The sequence below is a fragment of the Amblyraja radiata genome, chromosome 10, assembly GCF_010909765.2.
Source record: "Amblyraja radiata isolate CabotCenter1 chromosome 10, sAmbRad1.1.pri, whole genome shotgun sequence".
Taxonomy (NCBI): Eukaryota; Metazoa; Chordata; class Chondrichthyes; order Rajiformes; family Rajidae; genus Amblyraja; species Amblyraja radiata.
Genome location: NC_045965.1, coordinates 15,645,640 through 15,671,727, shown reverse-complemented (window position 1 = coordinate 15,671,727; position 26,088 = coordinate 15,645,640). Strand labels below are relative to the sequence as shown.

At 40.9% G+C, this 26,088-nt stretch overlaps 2 protein-coding genes across 7 annotated transcripts in view; one reads left to right on the top strand and one right to left on the bottom strand.

Moving 5' to 3' along the window:
* The window catches only part of LOC116977597 (influenza virus NS1A binding protein), a 33,610-nt gene extending 28,507 nt beyond the window's left edge, over positions 1-5,103 (top strand). For 3 of the 5 annotated variants that reach the window (XM_033028171.1, XM_033028172.1, XM_033028174.1), the window contains 5 exons: positions 726-847; positions 1,416-1,542; positions 1,622-1,753; positions 1,895-2,068; positions 3,925-4,187. In XM_033028171.1, the coding sequence (XP_032884062.1) occupies positions 726-847; positions 1,416-1,542; positions 1,622-1,753; positions 1,895-2,068; positions 3,925-4,184 (815 nt within the window). In that variant the 3' untranslated portion in view covers positions 4,185-4,187. Of the gene's footprint in view, positions 1-725; positions 848-1,415; positions 1,543-1,621; positions 1,754-1,894; positions 2,069-3,924 lie in introns of all 5 variants that reach the window. The other 2 variants (XM_033028170.1, XM_033028173.1) reach the window with 2 other exon arrangements.
* An 11,315-nt stretch (positions 5,104-16,418) lies between these two features.
* Positions 16,419-26,088, bottom strand: part of swt1 (SWT1 RNA endoribonuclease homolog) — a 101,355-nt gene continuing 91,685 nt past the window's right edge. For both annotated transcript variants that reach the window (XM_033028166.1, XM_033028167.1), the window contains exon 19: positions 16,419-17,024. In XM_033028166.1, coding sequence (XP_032884057.1) covers positions 16,919-17,024 — 106 coding nt within the window. In that variant the 3' untranslated portion in view covers positions 16,419-16,918. The remainder of the gene's footprint in view (positions 17,025-26,088) is intronic.

Below are 26,088 nucleotides of genomic sequence, written 5' to 3'. Positions count from 1 at the left end.
AATGTAATGACTAGAAATATAAACATTACACACAAGTGAAGCCTATCACATTATGTTGCAAATTTGCAAAATACTGCCCAACTTTTTTCTATGCTCTGACCTGTGAATGCAAGCATGTCATATGCCTCCTTCACCATTCCCTCTCTACGATGTCCTTTGCAGGGAAGGATAAACAAAGTTACTCTGTTCATGACCTTTCTTTAATGCCCCCATTTGCTATGCATGTCCTACCCCTATTTGATATTCCAAATTCCACCATCTTGCACGTCATTATTAAATTCCATGTCTATGTTCCATCCATATTTCATTTTATTTCTGTTTATTCTGCGATAAATGCATGCACTAACTCGGGATGGAGACCCAGATGTTAGAAATGTTCTCTGTCGGTAGTTGGTTCTTGAAATGGTTATACATAAATTGCTTCACAAAAATGTTTTAATGTCAATTCTAATAGCTTCCTGTTAATTACAATGCGCATAATGCTGTTTAGTGTGCTTGAGGGAAAATTAGAGCCAGTGCTTTGTGTTCAGTCATTTTAGAGCAAATACTTTTAACTTTAACCTGCTCGTCAACTTCTGCTATTCTTTAACATGCAGAGAGCTAGCTGTAATTTATCCTGTTATAATTTTATCAGTGGAAAGTTTAAATTTGTGTGTAGAATCTTTTTTCCATTGGCCATTCCAGGCCAGAGGTTTGTCAGGCTTCACATTTTGGCTGATTAATAGGTGGCTATAATCGTGAGGAATGCTTGCGAACAGTAGAGTGCTATGATCCTGCAACAGATGGATGGACCTTCATTGCTCCAATGAGGACACCACGGGCACGATTTCAGATGGCTGTGCTAATGGTAAGTCTCCAAAATCCTAAGAAATAAGGTCAGGAATAGGCCATTCAACCCCTTAATCCTACTGTGCACCAATCAATAAGATCATGGCTGATCCATTTCTCTCCAGTTCTGCTTTTCCACGCTTTCATGGTCGTCCACTATTTCCTTGCCAAATAAAATTTATTATGGCTGGAAGCATGAATTAACTGGTCATCCAATATTGTCTAAAATAATACTCAAACATGCATTTTACACTCAAATAATATTTTACATGGATTTTAGTAAAACATTAGATAAGTCCCTCCTGGTAGGCCGATCCAGAAGATTAAGATGCATGGGATTTGCGATGACATGGTGGTTTGGGTAAAGAACTGGTTTAGTCGTATAAACAGCGTAGTGGTATCCCACAGGAATCTGCAGTATAGGAATGTGAGGGTATAGATTACATGCAAGCAGAGATTAGTTTAACTTGGCATCGAGTTCGTCTCGGATATTGTGGGCTGAAGGGCCTGTTCGTGTGCTGTACGGTCCTGTGTTCTAAAATTATCTTTCAAAAGGCTGAAAACCTGCATTGTTTTATGTATTGTAGGGTCAATTGTATGTAACCGGAGGATCTAATGGCCATTCAGATGAACTTTGCTGCGGTGAGACCTACAATCCAAATGCTCACGATTGGACTCCAGTGCCCGAGCTTCGTACCAATCGTTGTAATGCAGGCAAGTGTTTATGACGCATGATTGATGGAATGGTTGATTTTCTGATTTGATTAGTAACTCTAGTTCTGGTTGGCTACAGGTGTATGTTCATTGAATGGCCAGCTATATATTGTCGGAGGTTCGGATCCATACGGACAGAAAGGATTAAAAAACTGTGATGCCTTTGATCCGGTTTCAAAAATCTGGACAAATTGTGCTCCTCTCAATACATGTATGTATAATTGTTAATTACCACAACAAATGCATCGGTGACTTGGTTTTAAATATGGTGGGATTTCTAGTACTAAGTAGCTACTTTGACCGTCTGCCACTATTATAAATAGCATTAATTCTTGAACACTTGAAATATTAGGCAGACATCAGGCTGCTGTTTGTGAACTGGACGGTTACCTGTATGTGGTTGGAGGGGCAGAGTCTTGGAATTGTCTGAACACTGTGGAGCGGTATAATCCAGAGAACAACACTTGGACTCTAGTTTCGCCCATGAATATGGCTCGCCGTGGAGCAGGAGTTGCTGTCTATGATGGTGAGAATCAATGTATTTTTTTTCTTGGATTTAATCAATTTATTGACATCAGATAAATTGACTTTTAACTTCAAGGATTAGAGGCAACACCACAGGGACAAACGCTGAAGCAATGCATTTCATTATGTACCTTGTTTCATTAACACAAAAAACAACAATTCGGGGGTTGGCCATCAAAGAGAGATTTAAACAGATTGGTTTTATACACCAGTGTTAAGATTGAAGCTTCCAGAACTCTTATGACACAAATAATATTTCCCTTTGCTGGGGTATGTACAACTGGGGATCAGTTTAATAAGGCTCGAGCACGGGATTGAGATGTGAAAAGATTTATTTATCCACATAGCAAGTATCTACAGAATTCTGTACCTAAAAGTGGCTATGGAGTCTGTTAATTGATTGATAGAATTTATTGCCGCACAACCAGGGTCGGTTGAATTTTGGGATGTCAGCAGCGGTACAATAATAAAGAACACACAATCACAATAAAAATGTAACACAAACATCCACCACAGCATTCATCACTGTGGTGGAAGGCACAGAACTTGGCCAGTCCTTCTCCATTTTCCCCCGTGGTCGGGACCTCCACCCTCCACAGCCGTTGCTGCGGGCTTCCAGATGGTAAGGGACAAAGTCAAAGGCAAGGTAAGTCCAGGATCAGCTCTTCCCCACCGGAGACCGCGGCTTCAGGCTGGTGTAGGCCGCAGGCCGGCGGTCGAAGATTTAAGGTTCGCGCCGCAGCCAGAAGCACCGCAGACCGCAGGGCAAGTGGTCGAAGCCCCCCTCCAGGGGTGATGGTAAGTCCATGCCGGACCCGCGGTAGAAGTTGGCCGCGGGACGGCAATGATGGCTTCTTCCCCCGGGTCCCCCACGAGGGATCCCGGGCTGTAGACGCCGCGTCAGCTGGAGCTGTGCAGACTGCTTCAGGCTGCCGGCTGCCCCGGGCCAGTGAAACGGAGCGCTTCCCTCCAGCGAGGGCTCACCTGCTCCACGCCGAGAGTCCACGCTGCGCCCGCCGCTGAAACCCCGGGCGCGTCTCCGGGAAAGGCCGCGCCGATCCTTGCTGTTAGGCCACGGGGGAGGCGACCTGGAAAATGTCGCCTCTCCGTGGAGGAGGCGGCCGAAACAGTTTCCCCCTTACCCCCCCACACCACCCCCCACACAAAACACCGAGAAACATCAAAACCATACTTTAAAACATACTAAAAAATAAAAAAAGTTGGGGAAAAAACTAACGCGCTGCTGACAGGCTGCTGCCACTGCAATGAGTACGTACTCATGACAGATGACTAGGTTTCTTAAATATTAAGGGATTAGAGCAACGTGGAGTTAATAGAAGAGAGCAGCATTGACCTAAATCAACCATTACACATTGAATTTGTAGTGGGTCCAGGAGGACAACATCCTATTCTGATAATTAAACTTTTGTGTGGCATAATAAAATACTGATCAAACAATACTAAATAGAGGCTTCCATTTTGACCCTAAATTCATGTGTAACTGAGATGCTCAGCTGTTCATTTTGTCTCGTGTCCTCTGGCTTTTCACCAGCTTCCAATGTATTTCTTGGACTGTACCTGTTACTGTTCAGCTGAGTTTCATCAAGATTGGTTAACTAGGTGCTGTGTGTGGTTCAGCTTGTTCCTAACTACCACATCAGAACATTTGTATCATGCAAGTCAGGAACAAAGGAGAGGTCGGATCTAACATTCAGCTCTGCCACTGGACTTGCTTCCACAGTAGATGTAGGAATATCATGATATTGGGGCTAAATTTGAATTGTATTTGGTCCCTCAGCGTTTTCAGAAATAGCTTTTATTTTAAACGTTCATATGTGATGTTCTTTAATTTTGCAGGAATGATTTTTGCTGTCGGAGGTTTTGATGGAACCCGTGCACTCCGTTGCGTTGAAACGTATGATCATACCAAAAATGAGTGGAAGATGATGGGAAGTATGACATCGGCAAGGAGCAATGCTGGAGTTGCTGTAGTGAATGGACTACTTTATGCTGTGGGAGGCTTCGATGGCAATGACTTTCTGAACAACTTAGAAGTATACGATCCGGAAACCAATGAATGGAGCCCATGCACCAATACAAATACACCCAGTTTATAAAAAGAAAAAAAAATAGCATTTTCTTTCCTGCTTAAGTTTAGTGATTTGTGTTGTACTTTTTGGAAGGTTTTTGGTGGGGAGGAGAGGCTTACACTGTTGGAGGTTTATGGTTGGGTGTAGGTTTCTAGGACACTTGAAGCATGAAGTCTGGATTTTTATAGTAACACAAAACCGTTTTGGGGTTTGCTTACACTTAAATTAAGTTGTAAATACTATTGTCCCTGGATGTAGGTACGTTTGTGTATTCCTAGTGGGTATTTTGGTTACGTGCTAACCTCGTGTGCAGGAGGTTTCCCTTTCAAAATTTGGAAAATAGGAAACTTATTTTGTTTTTAAATTGAGCTTCCCTGGAATTTTGTTTTGCAGCATTTGCACATTTGTCACATCATGAAGTTATCTGGTTTGAAGAAATAACATGGCAAACTTGGATTGTTAGGAGGGCATGCAACGGGGATGGAGAGGCAAGATCACTGCTTCCACCCTTAGTTTTTCTTTTTAAATCCATCTTAGTTTAAATATGTCATGGATAAACTGACCAGTCTGCAATTAAAGCAATTTTGCTTTGGGTTCAATGTTTTATGATCACATTTTGTAAACAATTTTTATACTTGGATGAATATACAGTAGAAGAAAACCAGATTGTTTTGAAGCATTAAACTAAAAGCCTACAATTAGAATTTGAAGTGCAAGAGTGTGACATACTCCTTGAAAGAGCTTTTAATGTCTGCCTCTGCTATAACTTATTGTACTACTCTGTAAATGCTTAAAGTTGACGAGGGTTTTCAAATGTGTACTTGTGTTAGGATGGAATAGTGAAGGATTGAAGAGCACCTGTGTAAGAAATAAATTGTTACAAGCTATGTAGCTAACATTCCTAAAACTTTTAATTACTTGGGCAATTAAATATTTGAGCTCTTAACTTTGTGGGTTTTTTTTTCTCTAAACTGGAAATGTAGAAGTTCAGTTACAAGATTTTCCTAAGTCAGGATCTTAATTGAATTACAGATATCTTAATCTGTGATCTTTGATTATTGGAATGGATTGAATCTTTCTCCAGTACGTACAGTGCAATCGGAAAGTATCCAGCCCCCTTCACTTATTCCACATTTCGTTAGGTTACAGCCTTATTTTAAAATGGTTTAAATTAATTAATTTTATCATCAATCTACACCCAATAACCCAGAATGAAGAAGAAGCAAAAACAGGTGTATAGAACTTTTTGCAAAGTAATAAAAAAGAAATGACTGAAATATCACATTTACATAATTCAGACCCTTTGCTATGACATTCAAAATTGTGCTTGGGTTCATCCTGTTTCCATTGATTATCCTTGATGTTTCTACAACTTAATTGGAGTCCACCAGTGGTAAATTAAATTGATTGTTCATGATTTGGAAAGGCTCACACCTGTTTCTTTCTTTCTTTCTTTATATAGCACATTTTTAGTCAACTTGCATTGACCCCAAAGTGCTTCACATAATTACATCCACACACACAGGCAAAGGTGGGTGAAGTGTCTTGCCCAAGGACACAACGACAGTATGCACTCCAAGCGGGGTTCGAACCAGCTACCTTCCGGTTGCCAGCCGAACACTTAGCCCATTGTGCCATCTGTCGCCCCAGCCTGTCTATATAAGGTCCCACTGTTGACAGTGCATGTCAGAGCAAAAACCAAGCCATGAAGATTAAGGAATTGTCTAGACCTCCGACAGGATTGTGTCGAAACACAGATCGGGGGAAGGGTATAATACAATGTCTGCAGCATTGCAGGTCCCAAAGAGTACAGTGGCCTCCGTCATTCTTAAATGGAAGTACTTTGGAACCACCAGGACTCTCCATACAGCTGGCCGCCCGGCCAAACTGAGCAATTGGGGGAGAAGGGCCATGGTTAGGGAGGTGACTAAGATCCCAATGGTTACTGACAGCTCCGGAGTTCCTCTGTGGAGATGGGAGAAGCATCCAGAAGGACAACTGCAGCACTCCTCAGTAAAAGGCACATGACAGCCCACATGGAGTATGCCAAAAGGCACCTAAAGCACTCTCAGACCATGAGAAACAAGATTCTCTGGTCTGATGAAACCAAGATTGAACTCTTTGGCCATCACCATACCTACGGTGAAGCGTGGTGGCAGTATCATTCTGTGGGGATGCTTTTCAGCGGCAGGAACTGGGAGACTAGTCAGGATCGAGAGAAAGATGAACGGAGTAAAGTACAGAGAGATTCTTGATGAAAACCTGCTCCAGAGCGTTCTGGACCTCAGACTGGGGTGGAGGCTCAGCTTTCAACAGGACAACGACCCTAAGCATACAGCCAAGACAACGCAGGAGTGGCTTTGTGATAAGTCTGACTGTCCTTGAGTGGCCCGGGGGTGCACCCAATCGAACATCTCTGGAGGGACCTGAAAATAGCTGTGCATCGACACTCCTCATCCAACCTAACAGAGCTTGAGAGGATCTGTAGAGAATAATGGGAGAAATTACCCAAATGCAGGTGTGCCAAGCTTGTAGTGTCATACCCAAGAAAACTCGAGGCTGTAATCGCTGCCAAAGGTGCCTCAACAAAGCACTGAGTAAAGGGTCAGAATACTTATGTAAATGTGATATTCCATTTATTTATTGTTAATTACTTTGCAAAAATTTCTAAACACCTGTTTTTGCTTGTTTTATTGTGGTGTAGTTTGATGATTTAAAAAAAGATTTTGATCCATTTTAGAATAAGGCTGTAATGTAACAAAATGTGGAAAAAGTGAAGGGTCTGAATACTTTCTGAATGCCCTGTGCACTCATGACCCGCAATGAACTGGGCATTTTTCACAGGACAGACATCTTATTACTTATTTCATTTCTCTGCTCAGATTACATGGTGTGAGGAATCGTATAAATAAACTGATCAAGTCGCGGTGTTTCACACAAATCCTACACCAAACAAACATTAATATGCTCTTGTTTTGGGAACTGTTGCCCATTGGGGGGGGTTGGTGTGGGGGGGAAATTTACACTCCCTCACCCCCCACAAAAAAACTATACAGTTTAAACAGCAAGGGAGAAAATAGGTATGGACAGTTAACGTTTGATGCATGGTATTTTTAAAATGTGACTGACAGCATTCATCTGTGCTACACAAACTATGCTAGACAGGTTTTTGTGTTTAAGGTTATTGTAATTGCTATGTAGAAACTGAAAATAATCCAAATTGATCAGAAACATCATACATAAATACAAACTCAAGTTGGAAAAAATAGCAATGGGGAAGATAAAGAGTGCAGGATATAGTTCTCAGCATTGTAGAAAATCTAACCTGAGTACCTAAGCTGAAGGAAGGACCATTCAGAAGCTTGATAAGGGGGGAAGAACCTGTTGGAGTGGTGGTGTGCCATTTCAAGCTTCTGTATCTTCTGCTGGAGGAGAGCAGGGAGAAAAAGTCTCTAACTTCTTGCGGTCTTGGCAGAGCTGTTCCGAAATCAAGCAACGGTGCAACCTAGCGGGTATACTTTTTATGTACATCTGTAGAAGTTTATAAGTCGCTGGAAATCTGAATTTCCTTGTCCTCGGGGAAGTGTCCGTGAAGCGCTGCCTTGGCTGTTGCATCAACGTGGTTGGTCTGTGATGGATTATTGGTAATATCACAGTAGAGTAGAAAAGAGCTGCAGATGCTGGTTTAAATCAAAGATGGACACAATGCTGGAGTAACTCAGCAGGACAGGCAGCATCTCTGGAGAGAAGGAATGGATGATGTTTTGGGTCGAGACCCTTCTTCAGTCTTGACCCAAAACATCACCCATTCCTTCTCTCCAGTGATACTGCCTGTCCTGTTGAGTTACTCCAGCATTTTGTGTCTAATAAAGTCCAGGAACTTGAATTACTCAACCATTTCTACTTCCATACCATTGACACTGGGCCATATACTCCATGCCTACTGAATGCAATAACTAGATCCCTTGTCTTCCTGACATTAAGAGGTTATTGTCACTAAGTCTCTCTTTTTGCTATCATGAGTACAGGGGACTGAGAATGCACCTTTCTGGGCATTTGTGTTGATAATGAATGTGATGGTGATGTTGGTCACCTATCCTCACTGATTGTGGTTTGTGGACGAGAGGAAAATTGAACTGCGTGGAAAACGCTTGAATATGAGCTTTTTTTTTTTACAAGTGCTAGAATTGGAATAGTTATTGCTCCCTGTATGCAAATTACACTGAACACCTCCATAGCAACAATGTAATTTTACACTAGTGAAAAATTAATTACAAACCAAAGGCAATCAATTTCCAAACAAACTCATTGGTTTTTATGTTGCTTTGCCTTAACTCCTGTCTATAAACATACCAGGTTGAGAAGAGATCCTCAGCAAATCTAGCAAGCTATTGATAACCATTGACAATTGATTTAACTTCTGTAGAACCCAATTATTGGGGAATAAAATCCACCCTGCTCTGGAATACTACACCCAAATTACCCAGCAGTAAATACAGCATATTTGTATTAGAAAATTCACAGCATCAGTTTATGTCCCAGAGCCTCATTTATTAATTAAGTTAATCACAACAAAGCTAATAGTGTACCTAATGTTTCTTATTCTGTAATTAAATAGACTTTCATTTCAATATATGCTGCTATATCCCCAATCAAATATAATGACATTCACACCTGGTATTATATGATGCATGTAAAATTAAGGAAATGTCTGCTTTCTGGAACTGTACACATTGTCCCAAACCTAATGTCATAAGCTTCATTGAAATTGGAGAATGGATGTGGTGTCTTTTAGCTGGGTACTGCTTTGTTATAACCACAAAAGCTGGAAACCTAAGCTCACAACCTAATTTCAACATCAACAATGTCAGATGGAGAATTGTCCACTTTTATGGGGATGGGGGGGGAAAACAATCATCTGCTTACATAGGGCATAGTGTTTTGAGAATGATGCTGGTGGATCAAAAAGCATTGGTTTTGTAATTATGCCAGACTTAGATGTCCCAAAACCCACCAGTAACATTAAAAATACAAAAAGTGTAGAAGTAACACAGCTGGTCAGGCACCATCTCTGGAGAACATGAATAGGGGAGGTTTGGGCCAGAACTCCTCTCACCCACTCCACCAGTAATATTTATGCATTTGAACAACAAAGAACCATGGAGAGGGAGCTGCTGACCAAGTGAGTGTGGGATACCTTTCACAATTGCATTTGAAGTACTTTAAAATGTCATAAGGAGTCATCTATCAAAGTAACATTAGCAAATTTGCAGATGACACAAAGCTGGGTGGCAGTGAACAGCGAGGAGGATGCTATGAGAATGCAGGGTGATTTGGACAGGTTGGGTGAGTGGGCAGATGCATAGCAGATACAGGGCAGATACAGTTTAATGTGGATAAATGTGAAGTTATCCACTTTGGGAGCAAAAACGGGAAAGCAGATTACTATCTAAATGGTGTCAAGTTGGGAAAAGGGGAAGTACAACGGGATCTGGGGATCCTTGTTCATCAGTCAATGAAAGTAAGCATGCAGGTACAGCAGGCAGTAAAGAAAGCGAATGACATGTTGGCCCTCATAACAAGAGGAGTTGAGTATAGAAGCAAAGAGGTCCTTCTGCAGTTGTATAGGGCCCTAGTGAGACCACACCTGGAGTATTGTGTGCAGTTTTGGTCCCCTAATTTGAGGAAGGACATTATTGCTATTGAGGGAGTGCAGCATAGGTTTACAAGCTTAATTCCTGGGATGGCAGGACTGTCATATGCTGAGAGAATGGAGCAGCTGGGCCTGTATAATCTGGAGTTTAGAAGGATGAGAGGATATCTTATTGAAACACATAAGGTTATTAAGGGTTTGGACACGCTAGAGGCAGGAAACATGTTCCTGATGTTGGGGGAGTTCAGAACCAGGGGCCACAGTTTAAGAATAAAGGGTAATTCATTTAGAATGGAGATGAGGAAACTTTCACACAGTTGTGAGTCTGGAATTCTCGGCCTCAGAGGGCGGTGGAGGCCGAGAATTCCAAGAGGGAGTTGGATAGGGCTCTTAAAGATAGCGGAATCAGGGTATAGGGAGAAGGCAGGAACGTGGTACTGATTGGGAATGATCACATTGAATGGCGGTGCTGGTTCGAAGGGCCGAATGGCCTACTCCTGCACCTATTGTCAATTGAAATATCTGTGAATTGATATTTGATTGATCAGCTGTTCTGTGACCAATTAATCAGGATGGTGAATATTTAACTAGGCATTGGATGAGAAATACCACCCTGACATATTTCACACTCACTCATTTCTGAACCTACACCAAAACCAAGGAATATTTACTGTGGATAAGTGATATATCTGCTGAACAGTTGGTTTGTCACACAAGTCCAAAGTCTGCTTTACAATGGACGTTGAGAGGCAGGTTTCTATTCAGATCTATACAGTGCAAACTTAATTGCTGCCTGGATCATGAGAGATGTCTTACAGCAAATAAAATGCAAAGATTTGTGCTACTTCCCTTCACCAACTTCCTCGCTTGAATCTTTTCAATGATCAAACACGAAACTATATCATCCACATGAATGTAGGTTCAGCCATTACCAGGTTTTGGAGAGCAGTTGAAAGCACGTGGGATAACAAAAACTGCAGGCGCCAGATTCTAATTCCACATAGAACCCACTCAGAGAATGAAACCGAGTGCATTATATCTGGGTACAAGCAAGCATTGGCTGATAAACTGCAAGTGATGTGTGCGTCCCAGAAGTACCAGGCACTTAAGCATAAGAACCTACATGCTCACCATCAACTTGTTTGGATCACTAATGATCAGACACAACCCGATCCCAGAATGTCACCTATTCTTTTTCTCCAGCGATGCTGCCTGACCCGCTGAGTTACTTCAGCTTCCGTCTATTTTTGGTTTAAACCAGCATTTACTGTTCATCTCTACACAGATCAGCCACAAAGATGTGTTTGCTGCAATAACTGGTGGAGGATATGTATTCTATGGCAAGTGATTCACTTCCCTGTCCTGTCCACTATCTGTAAGCTAGAAGGCAAGAGTATGATGGAATTCTTTGTATCGAATACATTAATTAATGTAGTTGCAGTGAAGAAAATTAACATTATTGGCTATTTTCCTTCTGACTGGTACAAATGTCACATGTACAATGCAGTCTGCACCATCTACAAATTATAGTCACAACTTAACATTCTTCAACAACATTTGCCACCACCCAGTAAGATAGGGCAACAGTTGCATGGTAACATCTGTTTCTCTCCAAGATAGACACACCAGCCCAACTTGGAATTATATTAGACAGAAGATAGACACAAGGAATCTGGAGATAAGGAATGGGTGACGTTTCGGATCGAGACCCTTCTTCAGACTGAGTCAGGGGAGGAGACATCGAGATATGGAAGGATAAGGTGAGAAAACGTGTTCAAAAGGGGATGATCAAGGACAATATAGAATGGATCATTGTTTGCTGAGAGGAAGGTGACGATGAACATTTCATCAGCAGCTGAGTCTATATCCTGGAACTCTACCTAATGACATAGGAGCAGAATTAGGCATTCAGCCCATCACGTCTACTCTGCCATTCAATAATGACTGATCTATTTGCCTTCTCCCCATAACCTTTTGACACCCTTACTAATTAAGAACCTGTCAATCTATGCTTTAGAAATACCCAAAGACTGCCTCCACAACCATCTATGGCAATGAATTCCAGATTCACCATCCTCTGGCTAAAGAAATTCCTCCTCATCGCTTTTCTAAAGAAACATCATTTTATTCTAGACTCCCCCACTAGTGGAAACATCCACTCTATCCAGGCCTTTCGTTATTAGGTAAGTTTCAATGAAGTCCACCCCGCATCCTTCTAAACTCCAGTGAGTACAGGCCCAGAGCCATCAAACGCTCATCATGTTTGTAAACCTCTACTGGACTGTCTCCAACGCCAGCACATCCCTCCTCAGAGATAAGGCCCAAAACTACTCACAATATACAAAATGAGGCCTGACCAGTACCCTGTAAAGCCTCAGCATAACATCCCAGCTTTTATATTCTAGTTCTCTTGAAATGAATGCTAACATTCCATTTGCTTCATTACTATTGATTCACCCTCCAAATCCAGATTCCTTTTAGGAATCCTGCAGCAGCACCCATTTAGAAAACAGTCTGTGCCTTTTTTCCTACGAAAGTACATGTCCGCACACTTCGCTACGCTGTATTCCATATGCCACCTCTTTGCCCACTCTCCTAACCTGTCCACCTCCCTCTGCAGGCTGCTTGCTTCCTCTACATTACCTGCCCTTCCACATATCTTTGTATCATCTACAAAGTTGGCCACAAAGCCATCAATTCCATCATCACCGACCCCTGCCAAAGACCACTAGTCACCGGCAGCCAACCAAAAAAAGCCCCCCCTTTATCCCACTCTTTCTCTTCTGCCCTTCAGCCAATCTTCTATCCATGCTAGTATGTTTCCTCCAATTCTCTGGGCTCTCATTTGTTACGCATCCTCACATGTGGCACTTTATCAAAGGCCTTCTGAAAATCCAAGTAAAAACATCAACAGACGTTTCCTTTGTCTATCCTGCTATTTACTTCTTCAAAGAATTCCAACAGATTCGTTAGGCAAGATCTCCCCTTCACAAAACCGTGCTGACTTTGGCCTATTTTAACACGTGCTTGTAAGTATTTGGAAACCTTGTCCTTAAAAATGGACTACAAAATCTTACCAACTACTGAAGTCAGACTAACCGCCCTGTAGTTTCCCTTGCTTGCATCGTTCCCTTCTAGAACTGTGGAGGAACATTTACAATTTTCCAGTTCTCAGGGACCACTCCTGATTCTTGAAAATTCACTGTTAATACCGCCACAATTTCTAAATCTACCTTTCAGAACCATGGTGTGCAGCCCATCTGGTCCAGGTGACCGATCCATCTTCAGACTTTTCAGCTTCCCAAGCACCTTCTAAGGAGTAGTAACTCCACTAGCTTCTGCCCCTTGGCTCTCTTGATTTCCCAGCACACTGCTGGTGTCTTATGCTGTGAAGACTGATGTGTAAAACTTATCCAATTGGTCCATTTCTTTATTCCCCATTATCACTTCTCCAGTATCATTTCCCAGCAGTCCATTGTCCACTCTTGCCTCTTTTACTCTTTACATATCTGTAGAAACTTTTGGAATTCTCTTTTATATGATGGGCTAGGTTACTTTTATATGTCATCTTTGTCCCCTTATTGTTTTTAATTGCCTTCTGTTGGTTTTTAAAAACTTCCAAATCCTCTAGATTCTCACTAAACCTTGCAATATTATTTGCTTGAAGAAGGTTCTCGACCCAAAATGTCACCCATTCCTTCTCTAGAGATGCTGCTGCTGAGTTACTCCAGCATTTTGTCTATCTTCGGTTTAAACCAGCATCTGCAGTTCTTTGCTACACAATATTATATGCCTTCTCTTTTACTTTTACGCTGTCTTTGACTTTTTTTTGTCAGTCACAGTCACCTCGTTCTCCACACAGAATCTTTCTTCCTCTTTGGGATGAAAAGATCCTGCATCTTCCAGAAATTCCTACAAATGCTGCTCCACTGTAATTTCTGCAAGGGTCCCTTTCCTATCAGCTTTAACCAGCTCAACCCTCATGCCTCTGTAGTTTCTTTCATTCAACACTAATACACACACATTTAATTTAATCTTCACACCGACACATCCAATTTCATTTTTCTCTCAAACGGCAGGTTGAATTTTATATTATGGTCACTACCTCGTAACGATTCCTTTACCTTATGCTCCCTAATCAAATCCAGTTCATTACACAACACCAAATCCAGAATTGTCTTTTCCCTCATCGGCTCATCTATAAGCTGCTCTAAGAAGCCATCTCATAGGACTCCAAATCCCTTCTCTTGGGATCCATTACCAGCCTGATTTAACCAGTCTACCTGCACATTGAAACCCCTCGTGACCATTGTAACATTGCCTTTCTTACATGCTGATTGTATCTCCTGATGTAATTTCTACCCTACATCCCAGCTACTGTTCAGAGGCTGTAGATAACTCCTACCTGGGTCTTTTCACCCTTGCAGTTTCTTCACTCTACCCTCAAGAATTCTACATCTTCTGATCCTATGCCATCCCTTGCTAAGGATGAATTTCATTCCTCACCAGCAGAATCACCCCAACCCCCTCTGCCCAGCTGCCTGTCTTTTCGAGAGGAAGATGATTTTAAATATCCGCAGTGAAATCAGTACTATGCAGTCTGGAGACACAAGAGACTGCAGATGCTGGAATCTGGAGCAAAACAAAATACCTGGAGAATGCAACATCTCAACCTGAACAATTCCAACCCCCTCCACCACAGATGCTGATCGGCATGCTGAGTTCCTCCATATTTTCCCTTCTCGGCAGCAAAATCGGCCCAACCGGCTTCAACTGGATATTTCTGGTTTCATAAGGTCTTATGTAAAGATGTTTGCTGTTGTTTGCAATGTTTAGTTCCACTTGCAAAATATCAGGCAAAGTAGTCCACGCCTGCATCCACAAGACACGGGAAACATTGCTGCTCAGGGTAAAGTGACAAGTGATATTTGTGCCACTCAAGAATCACACAATGACTTTCCGAGAAGAAGGTTTCCAGCTAACAAAACTAGATACTCAACGATCGTACCATCACAAGGCAATCCGAAGAAGGGTCTCGACTCGAAACATCACCCATTCCTTCTCTCCAGAGATGCTGCCTGTCCCGCTGAGTTACTCCAGCATTTTGTGTCAAACTAGGTATTCCAATCTTGGCCTACTATTCTGTGGAGATCTAAAATGAGCTAGTCAGATTAGTAAATGTAACTTTCAGACCTGTACAGAGGCCAGATAGCCAAGCAAATTTGGGCTAAGTAATAACAGATTTTGACAAATGAGGTAATTGTAGTTGATACAATGCACACAAACCTTCAAAAGGGTATGGGATAAAGCGCTACAATTATTAACATTTCCTCATGACATTAGAGAAGGCCATTCAGCCAGTTTTAAATCTATCGCAGAGCAATCCCATGTCCCTCACATTTATTTCAATATAATCTATGGACTTCCACATACCCATTAATAGCTCCTCTATCCACTAAATCTCATACCTCTCTCTACACTAAGGTCAATTAATAGCAGCCAAATAACCCATAATCATCATGGCTTTGGCACCTGGGAGGAAACTGAAGCATCCAGAGGAAGCCCACATCAAAATGTGCAGACAACACAAACAATACCGGAGGTCAAAATTGAACCATGGTCTTGGGGGCTGTGGAACAGCTGCACTACCTGCAGCACAAGCCTACCGTGTGGGCAACGGAGTTGTCATTAAAACTAAAATAAAATGGGCTTTCGCAGCATGGTTAGAAAGTTGATCACACAAGTGGAAACAGAATTGTAGCAAAATATTAATATTAAATTGGATGGTGAATGGCAGATAAAATGTAACGTTGAACAGACAAAATGTTATATTTTGGTTAAAAACTCTGAGAGGAGGCACTATAAGTTGCCCCAAGTGTGTGGGGAGTGCATGGGGAAGTGGGATTACATAGAACTGGATTTGAATGGGTATTTGATGGATGACATGGACTCGGTGGGTTGAAGGGTCTGTTTCCATGCTGCATCTCTAAACTAAACAGAAACTAAAAGTAGTAGAAGAATACAGTTCCAATGTACATTTAGTTTTCATATGGAAGGAAGATAGCATCTTAAGAACAATTTGCAGAGGGATAGGTTGCATTGCTTTGACCCCGCAACCTGATAGGCTTGATGTGCCAAATATTCCACCATAACCATTTTATGAACTATTCCAGCTACCTATTATTTTACCATTGTTGGGTTAAAATCAAAGTGAATACATTAAACAAGTCGGCAAAAAAATGTAATTGATAGGGTCAGGAATGGAACAAGGATGAGGTTTATGTGGGTGGGAATTGAAAATCTTTTTCATTTTTCCATGCCAATGAACTATAATTATTCAGTCATCAGATGCAGCTGTAAACATATTTTCAACAGTTCTTGAACCCTAAACTCTCTTACCATAGCAGTTGTCAAGACAATATTTCCAAACAAGACATTAAATGTTTATTTTCGATCACCGGTTGACTTTTTCTGCACTGTTTCATTCCAATTTCATTACAAGCCTTGAAACTACTGAGGGATGACAGTCAACTCATCAGACTGTGATATACTTGGACGTGCAGCAAGTTACAACACAGTACTGTAAATAATTTGACAAGGACATTAAAGGAGACAAAATATTCTTATTTATTTCCAACTCAGCCATTAAAATAAAAATAAACTTGGATCTGTTCTAAATTTCCGATGAATTATATAACATTACAGCTAAATATAACTCCCAACAACAAATGCTATTGGAAAAAAACCTGTGACTGAAATATGGCCGAGTAACATTGAACTCCTTGGAAATTTTGTTAGTAATTCACTGCCTCTTAGACGTCTTTGCCGAGACCTTTTTAAACCATGGAATTGAGCGTTAGAAAAACAAAAATAACTCTGAATAAATGCTCAAAATACATATCTCCACTGATATGCTGGACAAAGTTCCTTGGATAAATATACTAAATGGTATTAAATGCTGTATTTGTATTCTTTATTGAAATTATACATTTTTACCTCTGATACAGAGAATTTGTTGTTCTTACAATAAGAGATGAGCATTGGTACAAAATAATGAATTAAATACAGTTTGTGGAAAATATTAGTGTATAATAATCAGTGCACAATTTTAAACTAAGCCTCTGTTTCTGGCCTCCAGACACACTGCTGCATTGCATTGCTCCAAACCATAGGTTAACTCAGCCAGTTGGCTGTATCCGACAGTCAGCTTCATCCTGAAAAAGAAAACAACAAATTAATCCTTCAATGGCAGCAACTCACCAGAAACCTCTCATATCCCGTCAACATGATACATGTGGTGAAAAATATTGCTTTCTTAAAAAAAAGCCCACAGTATTAATATAATTTTCTGACCTCCAAACAAATCTGTATTTAGATACTTTCCATCTATTCCTTCCAACCCAAAGAAAACATCAACCAGATTATTTTCCTTGGATTTAATCATAGAAATCCACAATGTTTACAAAGTAAAACTGCTGAGAATTCAAATACAAAGTGGAAAATTTCATTTCAATATTGTCACCGCTTCTTTTTCCATTTTATTCACCTCCACAAAATATTAAATCACCAGGTTTATATTCACGACAGGGAACCTCAATGACATAAAGGTAATGTGGAAAGTGAATTTAAAAGTATTTAAACAGTTGTATAATGATAAGCAATCAGCAAACATTATAATTATCCTGATGCGAGCACTAACACCCTGTCAAAACAGATCACGCTACTTCTAATCCATAGAGATTTCTCAACGCCCTATGCACAAGATAACCCAGTCCAATTTAAACTTTGTTTTAGGGACATGGTACACGGAATGATCCCATCCAGCCTACTTTAATGGGCAATATGCCCCCAGAAATGCTTAGAAAATAAGATAAACCATACACCTTCAAGCTTATTAGCTATCAAAATTGTAGAATGTATTCATGTAATGCACAAAGATTCAACATCCAGAAAAAAAACCTTTCAAATTAAAAAGTGTTCAAAATATTCAAACACAAGTGTGCTCAGCTTGACCTCACAGAGGTTTGGGTGCAGCCTGCATTTATTTGTTGTGCAAGTAGCCCCGACCACATCACCACTCACAAACCAACATAGTAGTCTATGATGGCTGAAGTCTCAGGTGCCATTGCAGCACAAGGTGTCGGCACTCAATGTATCGTACTAAAATCCATGCAAACACCTTTGTCACCGCCTATGACACTCTCACCCTTAACCCTTTCCATACAGAGCTGTAGATGAATGCACTTACTGCAGGTGTATTCCCAGGGTCATTGGAAAACCCCTTGACTTCCAACATCATCCAGGAGGAGCATTCCACTATCCCACTGCCATCTCTATGACAGCAAAAAACTGAGGATGAACTATACAGAAAAACCAGACTGAACCTTTAACCTTCCATTATCCGTTGCTCAGCCCTTTCGCCAAAGCCTCATTACTGCATTTACCCTCAAGCACAGCCCTTCATCTCAACGCAGCCTCTCTGCCCACATGGCTGTCCCAATAGACCACTCTGCAAAACCCTCCCTTCCCTTTATTGGCAGCTTTCCCCCTTCCAGAGGTAATCAAATGCCCTCCTTTTAACTGTTTACTTTCACTTGTTTAATTAACTAATGGATCCCCACCTTAAAGCTGCTAAGCAACCATGATCTGTCTAGAATTAAGACTTGGACCTGAAATAAATCTGATTGTTCCTTTTCTTTGTACTGTCCATTTACAATGGACTTTATCTCAATGCACACCCTGCTCCCCACATGGAGTTGAAAAACTAAATAAAAGCGGGATCAAATGCGGAAAAGTGAAATCATCTGAAAGCTGATTAACATTACAAGGTACATGATGTCAACGGATTACACCTTTCTTGCAGCAACCCTCCCAACTCACCCACAAACCTGGCCGATTACACATAGAATTTTAAAACTGGTTTCCAATTTGTAGGCTGAAAAGTGCCGCAGAAACCAAGGATCAACATCTATCTCAATTATTCTTGTTTTGTTTTGTGGTTATTTGCAAAAATAGTTTTTTTTTTAAATTGTCGCAGTGAAGTAAAAGTGATCCAATGGTATGACTCACAGAGCAGCTGGGATTGCTCAGAATTGAGTCAACGGCAGATGAAGCAATGGGATTGAGAGAAAGACAGTTTTTTTGTTTGTTTTACTGATTACTGCTGGCAGAATGATGCAAATAAAAAAATCTTTATGGACATCTCTCAAATTATTACTTTCACACATTAAATATTAGCAATATTGTTTTAGGGATTTCCTTTGGCTGGAAATATCAATCAATAGTCTAGAAAACGATTTATGATTTAGAAGAAATAGTTCTCCTCGATAATATCTTGGTAACACTACTGAAAACACATCCAATTCAAATGCAATACCAGAGAAAAAAAAGATCTAAAACTCTTTTGTTCTAAATCTGCAGACCAAGGAAAAGAGTACTTAAAAAAATGTTTATGCCATTTAGCACAGCTTAGTTGAGCTGTTTTGTTCATGTAATTTTGGCTAACTCAGGAAATACATTCAAAATGAGATGGATGTTGGACATCAAAAAAAGGGAAGCAAATTCCATGAGTGGAATTAGGTCAGTGAAAGCAAAACAATATAATTGCTGGATTTCAATCACGTTTGCCAAGGCGTGGCACTGTTACGTACACATGTTCAGTCGTAAATTTTAAATAGCTAGGTTCCACAATTAAGAAATAAGTCAATTATATAATGTAGTAGACTGAGTGTTCACACGGGAGGGCTGGTTCCCCAACGCAATATTCCACCTCTCCACCAATTCCAATATTGGTGGCCAATGGGGGGGGGGGGGGCTTTCTGGAGCGCTAGTATGGGTGTTGTGGGCTGAAGGGACTGGTTTCCAGAAGGCTAGTATGGACATTGTGGGCCAAATGGATTCTTGGGGTGGCAGCTCAGTCACTCAAGCCTGATGTGCTGGCAGCTCACTCACGGCTGGTGGTCTGGCAGTTGACTCATGGCTATTCCTTGAAATTCCACTTCAAGCAGGATGCAAGGTCACCAAATTCAAGTGCAGTTTCCGACCATTTCAAACAGGGTGCAAGGCCACCAAATTCAAGTGCAGTTTCTTACCACTTCAAGCAGGGTGCAAGGCCACCAAATTCAAGTGCAGTTTCTTACCACTTCAAGCAGGGTGCAAGGCCACCGAATTCAAGTGCAGTTTCATACCACTTCAAGCAGGGTGCAAGGCCACCGAATTCAAGTGCAGTTTCATACCACTTCATGCAGGGTGCAAGGCCACCGAATTCAAGTGCAGTTTCCTACCACTTCAAGCAGGGTGCAAGGCCACCAAATTCAAATGCAGTTTCCTACCACTTCAAGCAGGGTGCAAGGCCACCGAATTCAAGTGCAGTTTCCTACCACTTCAAGCAGGGTGCAAAGCCACCAAATTCAAATGCAGTTTCTGACCACTTCAAGCAGGGTGCAAGGCCACCAAATTCAAGCGCAGTTTCATACCACTTCAAGCAGGATGCAAGGCCAACAAATTCAAGCGCAGTTTCATACCATTTCATGCAGGGTGCAACCACCATAAAACTACACAAAACACCCCACTCACAGTTCAGTAGACATTCAGTGTGTTCAGTTGATTCACAGCTCAGACAGAGTCGTGACCTCTCCCTCCCCCATCTTGCAGAGACTGAGCCACACCCACAGTTCCGGGTTTTATAATCCCTCCCACCGGAAGAGGCCTGGCCTTCATGGTGTGATTGACAGGAAAGAGATTCTCAACATTTTTTAAACACTAGTAACACTTTTATTTTTCATTGATGGGAAGAATCCTCTGCACCTGATGAGCGGAGGGGGACTGAGTAAGATGGCCAAAAATCACAGACGTAAGTGGTAGCATTTTATCTAAAATCAATATACAGTACAAATAGGAAGTTGTCACGTTTAGACTTTTAATCATTTGCCAAACCAACCATCACCAACCATTTCCTGTGCTTTATTTCAAACCAACCACTACCAACCATTTGCTGTGATTTATTTCAAACGAACCACCCATCACAAACCATTTGCTGTGCTTTATTTCAAACCATGCACCACCAACAATTTGCTGTGCTTTTTCAAACCAACCACATTTTCATTTTCAAGCCACGTTAAGGGCACTCAAGGTCAGTAAAACCACACTCACAGTTTAGTATACATGTGTTTAGTGTTATTCACAGCTCAGACTGAGATACGTGACCGTCTCGCTTGCAGAGACTGGCACTCAACACTTTTGGGTTTTATAGACCCTCAGGAAGGGGCGTGGCCTTCAGGAGAGAGAATCTCAACATTTTTCAAACACTAATAACTTTTATTTTTCATCAAAGGGAAAAATCCTCTTGTCCTGGGCAGCGGAGGGGGACTCTAATTAAGATGGCCAAAAATCACAGCCATAGGTGGAAGCGTTTTTTCTAAAATAAATATGCAGAACAGGAAGTGGTCAAGATCAGACTTTTAGTAATATTTTAGTAATAATTTTTGAGGGACAAGTATGGTATTTTCGTCCACGAGTTCCAGAAACGCAAAACAATTTTATATGCAAGTATGCAGTAATATTCATGGTAATGCCATTTTAAAACTTGGCCCAGAAGTACCATATAGTCCATATCCCACTGTTGAATCACCTACCCCACACCACAAGAGTACCCTCAACATAAGAACCAAAGAAAATATTTTACAAAGTAAAATTATATTTATTCTATCAGAAGTCGACAGCCTGCCCTTTATCTGTCAATTTAATGCATGACTGCACCATCAATGTTGATCACATATAAAATATATATTTTTTATTTTACAATTAATTAGTTCATGTGAGAGGCAGGTAAAAAAAGCAGCAGAAACCACAAATAATACTTCTGTGTATTATCATGACATATTCAGAAACGTCCATGTATTTGTTCCTATATTTAATGCATGACAATAATCAATTACGAGGTGTTAACGAGACAAGGAAGTGAAAGCTACAAAATAATAAATAAGCAACAGTACATAATGGCTTATTATGGTAGCAGAGCAGCAATGCACTGCATCTGAGCAGCTAGAAATGGTGAGATTAGCTTCTTAGATCCACTACAGTAGTTCACTCATGCTCCCACTAAGTTGGGCCTGATGCAAAGGTTACATCTTGCTCACACTCTGCACTCCAGACACAAGGACCAATCAGAGATTGGGTGGTGGCCTCGTGGGCCCCATAAGCGAGTTTGGTATCCCGCGCACGCAATGAATCATGGGATTTGTCAAAGGTCATTCGGGATAAACAAAGAATCTGTTCGAGATTTTATCCCATCTTCAAACTATTGAAACATTTTCTTTGACATCAACACAAGGTGAAGAACAAGAATGTATTTCACAAATTTCAGAGGGGTCGGATACTTTCTCATGTTATATTTTAATACCCACAATGCATGTCTGTCCTCTTCCGATTCTGCGGTTTACTAAATAATGGATATTTATTGACAACACTGTTACCCAATGAGTTGGAGATATTGCAAGGCACAGTGCTCGCGATCAATGGGAGGAAATTAGGTTAATTTACACTAAAGTTATTTTGTAGGTGAAGGGAATCAGATTGAGTCCAGTGCCACCTGCCAAATCACTGCAGGTCATCACTGAGTATCCATCTGGCTGCCTGGCTCCAGCAGCAACTATCCCCATAGCGGCCAAAGTCGGGCAACAACTATCCCCGCAGGAGAGGCTGCGAACACCACCCCCTGCAAGCATGTGTAAACGTCAACAGCTCTATGTGGGGCGAGAGAGGGATGCAGACCCTCCCTATCTCCGCATGCAGGTCACTAGGTCCAAAGTCAACGAGGCAAAGCGGGGAGACCTGTGACTTGGGTGAAACAACAGCTATGCAGGACATTTTGATGCGCCTACTGAGGTGGGTTCCCCACAACACAAATCTTGCCTGTGCCAACATGCCGATGCTGAAAAATGTTTATGTTGGGATAACTATTACGTTTAGTCTAAGTGGCTCCCATGAGAGTGGAAAAGGGGAAGAAATTAGTAAGTTTATGTAGCAGTTCAGTCTCTGGGAGCTGAGCTCATTCTCCACCTCTGTGAGCTCCTACTGATTGTTTGCCTTCATGGTTAAATATTTACTCTGCTGCAGCAGCTGCAGTAGCTATTAATCAGAAGTCCTGTGTGATTAGACCAACTAATATTCTTCCACGACTTGACTAGCCCTAAGCTAATTGTAGCAAATAACTGATTAGTCAGGAGACTCGTGACTATGTTTTGTACTACACAACTTTACTTACACATGTACATGCAGAACTCACTCAGAAGTCAACAAACGTGCATACAGCCCGTGGCCGTGGACTAGTATAGTAACAGTTGAAAACCCCACAAATACTTTTCATATTATTCATTGATAGTTATAGAAATCATACATTTCATTCTCTCCCCCCCCCCCCTCCCCCCCCCCCTCAAGATCATATTCTGGAGCAACTTCAAATCAATAATTAGTGTTAGCTCTAAGCAAGTATTATACCCGAACATAAACTTGCAGTCACTTCTTGACATCATGCATAATAAGATTGACATTAAGAACCTTGAGCTGTTTAGCTTTAACTTAAAGTACTGTGTCATAAATTTTAATGTCTTTGTGGGAGAAATGTCCTATGGTTTTAAGTTTAAGTAAAAGTTAAGTGCTTTCATAATTTTTGCTCAATGGGTTTTTTTGAAGTCTCGTAAACAGCCAGCCAAAAGCCTGTTTTTTTCTGGAAACCTAGAAGCAACTCTACACAAATTCACAAAAACAATTACATATAAAAAAGTAATTCAACTTATGTTAGCTTATTTACTCATACCCCAAATTCCCCGTTATGCATTATCTTGGTACCTAATTGATAAGAGGACATTTGCATCAATTGGTTTAATAGCCCAGTCTTTGCACTCCAAACGAGTTTTGCTGCACTAACAAAATGATTAAATGGATATTTCAAACATTTAAAAAAAATTCAAGGAAATACTTTGGGGTTATATTAAAAGGATGAATTTTAAATTCACACTGATTAAGAAAATATTGCAGTCACTGAAGCTCTGGATTGAAACAAGCTGTTGCTGCACACTGTACAATGCATCATCAAAAATAAAACATGAAATTGACACAAAATCAGTCGCTGTCTAATTCAAAGATTATTTAACTAGAATGGTCTCCATTTGTCTTGAGAATAACTCCTACCTCAGCAAAAATGTATCCAGATAATACAGTAAAACTCTTAATCCAGCAAATTCAGAAATTGGGAACAATTGGCCTAGCAGATCTTCTAAATTATTGGATGTTAATCTTGTTACTGCTTCAACATACTTTTAGTCACTTTTTAAAAAGATATTATACAATAGCATACTACATTTCTGAGGGAATGCCCAGGTCAATGGAGGGGCAGCAATAAACAGGGACAAAGACCCCAAAATGCATTTTTGGGATACACTTAATTGAAGCTCATCTTCTGTCAGATGATTCAAGGGATTAGAAACGGTTCCAAGGTATTATTGTCATTGGATTTCACTGGTCATTCCCAACCTTCCTCTCTTAACCAACACCTCCAAAATTGTCTTTATTCACCAAACAGAAATCGTGTCACTATTCACCTTCTTGTTTCTTTCCCCCCCCCCTTCTATGCAAATCAGTTGCTCATCTGTCAACAGGCAGAGCAGACATGATCATACTCCAAAAGCAGAGAAAATACTTTATATCCCACAATTTAAAAGCTGGCATACTCTAATATCCTAAATTATTCTGAGGGAGCACTCAGGTCAGTGGAGGAGCAGCACCAAGAGTGCATCTGAGCCAACTTTTGAATAACCAACCATTTGATTAATTGTAACAAACCCAATCTACAGAGCTTTTACTGTGTTTAGTTGGTTGTAAAAAGCTTCAGGATTGCCCCATGACAATAATTTAATGCTATCAAAATAGCAAGTCCAACACTTATTTACATTTCTTCTGATCAAGTGATGCTGATTTTTTTTAAATCCAAAGTTAAATTTGATACTATAACAATTCACATAATGGTAAAACATTGGTAGAAACAATTTTAAGTTCACCAATGACATTAGTGTTGAAAACCATCCTTGTCACAATAAAACACTCAACATTGAAGTTTAGACAGTTTGTCACCTCTGATTTGTCTATTTGCTATGGGAATGTAAAGTTACACTCAACTCAAACCTACCCATAATTTATTAGTGATTCTTATTCCTTTTCTGTCTCTCAACCTCATAAAATAGCAACAACATAATGCTCCAACATTTATTTTATCTACTTTTACTGCACATTAAAGTGAATCACTGTTATAGCTCACATATGCTTTTAATCCAGGAGATTCTCTACATACAATGAAAAGAACATTTATATTGCACACAGTGTGCCTTATCTATCTATCTATCTATCTATCTATCTATCTATCTATCTATCTATCTATCTATCTTATAAAACTCTCGCCCCATCCGTCCGGCTGGCGTCCGGATCCCTTCCTGCCTTTCGATTCGTTCCCGCCGTGCGATGTCACAATGCCTGATGCTCGCAGGCGTCCAATCGCGATGCCCGACGCTCGCAGACGTCCAATCGGAATGGATCCATTTACATGTATGGCTTCCGGCCGCCTTTCTTCCTTTGATTCCCTGCAACTCCGAAACCGGACGCAGAATCGCCGACGTCTTTTCCATTTCGGTAGAGATTTCACTTTTCTTTCTAAGTATCCGCTCCTCATTACATTTCGTCGTGTTTAAGTACACGTTTTTAATCAAATCCTTACCCCCCCCCCCCCAATATTTCAAAACTAAACTGGCTTCACACCCACAGAAGCTTCACCAGCCCCAGCCCCTGCTGAACGTTCCATCGTGTGATGTCACAATGCCCAATGTTCACATATGTCCAATCGGAATGGGTTCATTTACATATGCCTATGCAGGAGCCCCAGCCAATGGTGAACGTTCCATCGTGTGATGTCACAATGCCCAATGCTCAAAGACATCGTTGCCATAGAGAGGGAGTACAGAGAAGGTTCACCAGACTGATTCCTGGGATGTCAGAACTTTCATATGAAGAAAAACTGGATAGACTCGCCTTGTACTCGCTAGATTTTAGAAGGTTAAGTGGGTATCTTATAGAAACGTATAAAATTCTTAAGGGATTGGACAGGCTAGATGCAGAAATATTGTTCTGGATGTTGGGGAAGACCAGAACAAGGGGTCAAAGTTTAAGGATAAGGGGGAAAGCAGATTCACCGACATCTTTTCCATTTCGGTAGAGATTTCACTTTTCTTT